General features: G+C 44.1%; 1 protein-coding gene across 1 annotated transcript in view; it reads right to left on the reverse strand.

Moving 5' to 3' along the window:
- The window catches only part of LOC106818163 (DNA polymerase delta subunit 2-like), a gene marked incomplete at its 3' end in the record, with an annotated part of 34895 nt that extends 28959 nt beyond the window's left edge, over positions 1 to 5936 (reverse strand). Inside the window, exons 1-8 of the mRNA XM_014822886.1 lie at positions 5629 to 5936; positions 4730 to 4851; positions 4296 to 4419; positions 3738 to 3852; positions 2922 to 3117; positions 2004 to 2078; positions 1384 to 1541; positions 1193 to 1268 (exon numbers count right to left, since the gene is read on the reverse strand). Coding sequence (XP_014678372.1) covers positions 1193 to 1268; positions 1384 to 1541; positions 2004 to 2078; positions 2922 to 3117; positions 3738 to 3852; positions 4296 to 4419; positions 4730 to 4851; positions 5629 to 5848 — 1086 coding nt within the window. The remainder of the gene's footprint in view (positions 1 to 1192; positions 1269 to 1383; positions 1542 to 2003; positions 2079 to 2921; positions 3118 to 3737; positions 3853 to 4295; positions 4420 to 4729; positions 4852 to 5628) is intronic.
- Between the last annotated feature and the right edge of the window lie 2222 nt (positions 5937 to 8158).

Consider the following 8158-nt stretch of genomic DNA (forward strand, 5'->3'; position numbering starts at 1 on the left):
GATGCCGCTTCTGTCGCTGGTAGGGTTGCGTGCCAAGATAATTTATTTCGGCCAAACTTAGGCGCTCAAAATGAACAGGGGTATATATGTCCAGGAGAGATGTGCATGGTAAAATCCGCCATAAACATTTGTCCTTTGCCCTCAGCATCCCGCCACAATCATTTTCCTATGTTCAATGTTGATGTACATAAGAATGCCGCTTCTGTCGCTGGTAGGGTTGCGTGCCAAGATAATTTATTTCGGCCAAACTTAGGCGCTCAAAATGAACAGGGGTATATATGTCCAGGAGAGATGTGCATGGTAAAATACGCCATAGACATTTGTACTTTGTCCGCAGCATCCCGCCACAATCCTTTTCAACAAAACTTATTGGTTGAAACATATAGTATATATATATATGTAGTATCAGGAGTAGATAATAGAAGATCTTCTATTATCTACTCCTGGTAGTATTATAGTATATACTACCAGTATAGGCATAACGCGGAACCCAGGGCGTGATGCTGCGAGAAAAGTGAATCTTATAGATCGGATTTTACCATGCACACGTGCTGGCATCTCGCCCGGCTCCAGTTTGACCGTATAAAAACGACCGAAGAAAATTCTCTTAGCAGTCAACGGCGACCGACGTCGCAAGCCCAATTCCCTATGTATTAATATAGGCGTCGTCGGTCGGGTTGCCAGCCACAAAAATTTATTTCGGCCAAACTTACACGCTCAAAATTGGCAGGGGTATGGCCGAAGAGATGTGCATGGTAAAATCTGCCCTAGATATTTATCATTGTCCCGCCACAATTCCTTGTGCACCTATGCTAATGTACATAAGAATGGGGCTCGCCTCGCTGGTCGGGTTGCCAGCCAACAAAATTTATTTCGGCCAAACTTACGCGCTCAAAATGGGCAGGGGTATATATACATTTGAGAAATGTTGATCCAACTACTTACCTTATTACCTTTAAGCAAGAAATCCTCAAACCTCGTTAGAACGTGAGATAGATTATGAGGTCTAACGCACTTGTGTGCATGCCTACTATCTGCTAAAAGAGATCACGGTTTGATGAAATCATATATTTAAAAGAAGAGAGGGCAAGTCCACTAGTAGCTTTATGTTAAAAAACAAGATCTCCCTCTCCTCTCTTTGATATAATAAGAGGCAGCTCAATCTTCTCAATGTCGAATTTCCCCGTAACACCATGATTGTGATCGCGTCGTCGTCGTCCGAGTATTTGTAGACGTCGTCGACGTTCTGGCCAGACGTTCCCAGGATCCTGCGCAGCGAGAAACAATGACGAACAACGTAAAAATGATATTATAATATCCGGAACGAACTCACGACCTCTAGCTGCCGGCAACGGTGAGAGAAGCTGCGCGAGCGCCCCCTACCTGACGCCGTCGACGCACGCCTCGTAGGGATTCGTCACGTTGTGGAACGTCTCGTACTTGGCGGCCTGCGGGAACATGCATCGGTGCAGCGGCTGCTGCGGGAGCATGCTGTTCGTGGGATCGTAGCAGCCCGGCATCAGATCCACCTCCACGGAACTCTGTAACAGCGTACGCACGACGTTTGTTTGTAAGCTCGTGCTTATAGGGCAATCTGGGGGCCATCTGGTAGAAGTCATGTGCTAACGTGTTCGATTTTAATGCCAGGATTTCGATAATAGTTTCCAATCAGTCTCACGTTTTCCCCACTTTTAGTATATGCACCGTTATTGCTTGAGTAACAGCAACTGTTTAGAGCCGAAGCGCTAACATCTCTTAGAACCTTCGTACCACTAAAGCATGCACGATTCGAATGTTGATTACTTATTTTGAGCAATGAATTCGAAATCCTGGCTTTAAGCTAGAAAGTTACCCTAATGGATTTGTTGATAAGCTAGAACTATAATAAATACTGGAACTAATAAATATGGATGTTTATGAGCTAGAATGTTAATTTCCAGATATTTTACCTGGATGCCACACAGCGATTACATGAAAATATGCTTCACAGTAGTACAACTCACCACCAGCTCTAGTAACGTGTCATCCAACTCTTTGATGGCATCGACACTGCCTGCTTGCTCTTTCCTTGACATCGGCTATGATATTACAGACAAATAATAAGTTTGTTAATACAATAATGATTTGAACTTAACATAAAGACCAAAGTTATAAGAACATATTTCCCACAGTAATGATACAAAAATTGGCTTTGAAATTTTGAATACATTATAATTTATTATATGAACAAAAACTCGCTAACAGGGCAGTTAACATTTATTTACCCGATGGCGTGCAATCAGGCGTCAGGGGTGCGTTAGTTACCAAGCACATGTACTTTAGCATAAACATAAATAAATATATATACCCACACGCACACGCACGCACACACACTTACATCATACAAATGTTCACAATATCGTCCGATACGTGGTCTGCTGGACTACCCCCACACTGCAGCCACACAACGGCTGGCCCCCCCAATCAATCACACGATCGCCATCCCTCTCTGCACACTCTCCACAGCACCATACAGCACGTCGGAAGAATCGCCGACATCGCCCGCCTGCCGCCGCCAACGCCGCCAGCTGACGCCCCGCCCTCGCTCAAGCCATAATAAAAATATTGTTTGTTTGCCCTCAACCGACCGACCCGCGAAAAAGGGGCTGACTCAAAAAATTTTATTGATCTTTTTTTTCTTTTCTTTTTAACAAATTGTATCACTGTACATTATATAAATCTGTAGGCAATACATTATATGTACCAAGCAAAACAAGCATTCAACATAAAAGGTATCTCCACACAAGCACACCCGAGCATGTAGACACCATGCTGAATTTGTAAAAAGACCCCTTCAAAAATAAAAACCCTACCTACCTATGCAAACTTTTCAGCCTGGGTCGGGTGAGGGCAAACCAATATTTTGTTAATTGTGGCCTCACCTTGCTGCTCGCGTCCCGGCACTGCGTCGAGCGGGCGAGCGAGTTGCCCGCTACGACGACCCTCGCGACGCTCGCCGCGCCCTCCTGGTCCGCCTCTCCTCCCAGCGAGCCGCCGAGGTAGTCGAGCAGCAGCTGCAGGCGCAGCGCCGTCGCTGCGTTGTCCCCGAGCTCGACCCCGCTCACGATCGCCAGGTACCTGCGGAGAACGGCGCCACCGTTAACGTATATTTTTTGAATGATTTGACGTGTAAAATGTACGGTACACAATCTATTATCTGAAATTCTGAAAACCAAAAAGCTCCGAAAAAACTGAAAGTTTTTCCGTGGCGGTCGTCTGCACACCAAAGCTCGTGTTTGGCTGCACAAGGTTCACTGCAGAAATATTAATGTGTCTGGCATTACTCATACATATTTTACTGTACCGGTACAGCACTTGGCCTCTTAAAAACCTGAGTTTTAGTACTGGCTAGTCGCAGGATATATGGTATGTATATCTGTACTATACTACAATTCCGAAATGTGTCGGGTCCCAAGGATTTCGGATAATAGATTGTGTACTGTATTTCTATATATGTGTATATGTAAAAATGTGTGGGCGACGCAGGAATCGGTTTGCGAATCTCGGTCATTCATACGCCGCGAGCAGTAAACATGGAGCTCATCATCGGGAAACGAATTATCTCTGCATTAGTCTCAACGTTAACTTTGTACCTCGTTACGGACGGAAAACTGCGTGAAGTTCCGAGTTTCGGAACGCGCAGTGTACGGGGGTCCGGTCTACGAGAAAAAAGTTCGTACGAATCTCGTCTTACTAACTTGTCTTCCTGAGAAGGTGAGAGAGAAGGCTGCTCAGTGGCTTCAGCAAAGCAGTAGTCGTCAACGTGGAAGTTCCCATCCTCCTCCTCTTGACCTCTGACCGCCATGATAATACCTACGGGTGAAAAAATGGAAATCGCCGCTACTGCTCTCGCGTTCGCAGCAAAGCTAACAGAAACTTTCACCCATAGTTTCGGACGATAGGAGAAAGACAGCAAAGCGAATTGCCCGATTATCCGACGTGCCTATTGGAAATTCCTGTGGGGGAGAGGGGGGGCTGATGCTGCGCCCTCGCTCACCCATCACCATCTTCTGGACAGGTCTCCAAACTTTTCCAAGTGTACCCGCGTAATGGGGTCGCCGACGACGACACGCGTGACCGACTCCAATTGACAATCGCAGATGAATTTCCCCCGATTGTCCGACCTGCTTTCTGGAAATTCCCGCAGCGGGGAGGGAAAGGGAGAAGGGGGGAGAAACCCTGACGTTATGCGTGCGGCTTTCTGGAAAGTCCCGGAGAACCCCCTCCTCCCCCGGATGCTGCGCACGCTCGCTCACCCGTCACCATCTTCTGGACATCTACGTTTCCGACGAGGACGGTTCTCTGCAGCTCATCCTCCAGGATCAGCTGGTCAGCTTCGTCCGTGTAGCGGTCGCGCGGCGGGTGAGGCAGCAAGTTGTGCTGCAAGCGTAGACGAAAATGCCGAGATTGAATCACGTGTGACAGCAAACAGGGTCGAAGTAAAAGCAGGTTTTTTGTGTAAAAAAAAACAAACAAAAGAATGAAAACACTGTTTAAAATTGTGTTTTTTCATTGTTTTTTTTATATTGCCGATATGCGCAATGCTTTTTGTACGTTTTTGTAAATTTTTCCTACATTAGTGATAGTAAGTATGAAAATACATTTATTACGAGGGTAAAAATTTGTCTGAGTAGTCTTAGTGTAAAATTACATATGACACCCATAGGGAAACCGACTGAGCAGGAGTTACCTCTTCAGATACTTCCTTTAGTATGTTCGGCTTCAACTCCATGTGCTTGAAAGAGGTGCCTACGACAATGCACTTCTGACCAATTTCGATTTCGGACAACTTCTTCTGTGGTACATCAGATCCTATATATCGCAGATATGTAAAGCCTGGCGCACATTGCCGAACATTTTCCCGTACAAATGTTCGTCCGAACAAATGTTTTTGTCTGGCAATGTGCAGGTGAACAATTGCTGAGCGCACATTGCCGAACATTTTGCAGCGAACAACCTCGTGGCGCCGTCTAGTAGCTGTGTTGTAAAGAGTCATGTGATCGGCGCATGATTGGGCACAAAAATCATGTGACCACATATCGTGCTGCTATTGGTTACTACTTTACAAATGTTCCTAGAATTGCTCGACATTCAGCGCACATTGACGAACATTCAACGAACAATGTTCGATATATCAAACATTTCCGATCTTCAGAAACATTGATCGGAACAAATGTTCAGCGACTTTTTTCACTGCACATTGCCGAACATTTCATGGAACATTGCTACGATAACGTTTTTGAGCAAAATGTTCGGCAATGTGCGCCGGGCTTAAATAATCAACGCTAGCGATAGTGAAATTCTGTAAGTCGTACGTGTGAAACGTTATGTATAAGACGTACGTAGTAAAGACGCATAGTACACATGTATTATGTATGTATTTGTAATTTATGCATGTACTACGAGTCATTTTCAAAGCTCAGCTCATAATAATTAATATTAATATATTTTTAGAGTGCATGATTCTGTGCTACACTATGCTACAGACACACCTACATGATTCATCGATTCAATTGATCAATTCAATTTCATGTGCGTTTTGTTGTACCTAGACTACACAGAAACCGAATACAACGAGAACCAGCTTACCTAACTTTTTACGCGCAGCCCCCGAGATAGCTGAATGTCTTGACTCTAGTCGTTCGGCGTACAGGTGCGCATACTGACGATTAAAGTTACGTTCCTTCAACTTGAACCGAGAACTGAGATTTTCGTATGCGACCGAGGCCCGATCAAACTTCCGACACCCGGACTCCGACGGATGCGATAACAGACTATTGCTCACATCCTGCGCGCGATCAGCAAGCATCTTAGCTCTGAAGTAACTATACGTGAAAAGTTATGGAAGTACACAAGCAAATCACAACAAACAACAAGGATCTCGACGCTGTCTCCAAACGTGCTCACTTTTCGCGCTGTTTAGCATGAATCAGCGCCATCTAGCGCTTAGATTATAAATATTTTCGTTACCTATTTTTATCGTTAGCGATAAATGGTTGGTTGGCGCTATAGTCACCATTTAGTGACTATAAATAGATAAATTAAATAAATAAATAAATAAATAAATAACTACAGTACAGATTAATAATGGTTGGCGCTATAGTCACCATTTAAAAGCACTCCATATGATGCCAAAACAAATATATAGTACATATCTATCTTTTTGAAAATTATGCATAAAATGTCCGCCACATCCCAGCATCCCGCCACAATCATTTTCCTATGTTCAATGTTGATGTACATAAAATGCGCTTGTGTCCTACAGGCATCTCTGGACGTTTCCAATGAATAAGAAAATGATGGTTAATAAATACCAACTTTGTAGTAAGCCTACACTACTACAGTACCAGCAATTAAGTCTTAATGTTTGATTGACCTAAATAACTCACGCTCAACCACCGGTTCAATACACCGCTCGGCAACACACATACCCGCACGCCATTGATCCATAGCACAACTACACAGTAATAGGAGCCCAGGCACTTGAATGCAGTATCAACTGTTAAGCGCACGCAGCGCCATTAGCGCGTTGACACTAACACATATATAAGAGTATACTCAATATATATTTGTAACTCATATATATCGTATCAATATCAATATATATCAATAGTAACTCAATATATAATGTGTTAGTGGTAACGCGCATGGCGGTGCCCGTGCGCTTAAGCTACAGTTGAATATGCTGTCAAGTGCCTGTGGATAGGAGTCCTAATCTACTGTGTATTTGTGCATGCACCAATGGCGTGCGGCTATGTGTCTTGGCAGCGTGTATTGAACGGGTGTGAAGTGAAGTTATTAGGTCAATCAAACATTAAGACATTGCTGGTACTCGTGTAGTAGGCTACTGACAAGTTGTATTTATTACGCATCATTTTAAATTATTGAAAAGCGGTCGCAAGTGCACTGTGCTTTGTGTCGCCTGTAGGGTTTGCGTGCCAAGATTAAAATTTATTTTCGGCCAAACTTAGGCGCTAAATATGAAACAGGGGTATATATGTCCAGAAGAGATGTGCACTGGTAAAGATTCGCCATAGACATTTGTAACTTTGTCCTCGCATTCGCCGCCACAATCCTTTTCGAACAAAGACTTACTTTGTTAAAAACATATAGTATATAGTATAATATGTAGTAATCAGGAGTAGATAATTAGAAGATGCTCTATATCGTAACATCCTGGTAGTCATTTATAGTATATAGCTACCAGTTAATAGGCAATAACGCGGAACCCAGGGCGGTGATGCGCGAGAAAAAGTGGACATCTTATAGGATGGTTTATACCATGGCATCAAACCGTCTGGCAGCTCGCCCGCTCGAGTTTGACCGTCATAAAAACGACGCGACAGAAACTCTCCTCGTAGCCACTCAACGGGCGATCCGACGCTCGGCCAGAGCCCCAATTTCCTAATGCTATTGCAATATAGGCGTCGGTCGGTCGGGTGCCAGCCACAACGCAATGTTATTTCGGCCAAATTACACGTCTCACATTGGCAGGGGTCATCCGGGCCGAAGAGATGTCATTGGTAAAACTCTGCCCTTAGATTATTTATCACTGTTCCGCCACAGATCTCCTTGTGCGGCACCTACTTGCTAAGTAGCAAAAGAATGGTGGCTCGCGCTCGCTGGTCGAGTGCCAGCCAGACAAAATTTATTTGCGGCAACGGTAACGCCGCTCAAATGGGCAGGTGATAGTATACATCTTGAGAAATGTTCATCCAACTAGTCGCTTACTTATTACTTTAAGCAAGGAACATCCTCGAAACCTCGTTAGAACGTGAGATAGATTATGAGGTCAAACGCACTTGTGTGGCATGACCTACACTATTCTGCTAAAAGAGATCACGGTTTGATGAATCATATATTTAAAAAAGAGAGGGCAAGTCCACTAGTAGCTTCCTATGTTAAAAACAAGAGCTCTCCGCTCCTCCTCTTTGATTATATAAGAGCAGGCTCAATCTTCTCAATGTCGAATTTCCCCGTAACGCCGAGTGAAATTATTTACATTAATTTTGTTCTTTTCCGATGGTCGGCGCTAGTGTCGCGATTAGGAAGTAATAATATTTATGATGCGAAGCCACTGCATGAGCTGCATATAATAATACTGTTATTACATACAGCT

This window comes from Priapulus caudatus, unplaced genomic scaffold (assembly GCF_000485595.1).
Source record: "Priapulus caudatus unplaced genomic scaffold, Priapulus_caudatus-5.0.1 Scaffold2067, whole genome shotgun sequence".
Classification (NCBI taxonomy): Eukaryota; Metazoa; Priapulida; class Priapulimorpha; order Priapulimorphida; family Priapulidae; genus Priapulus; species Priapulus caudatus.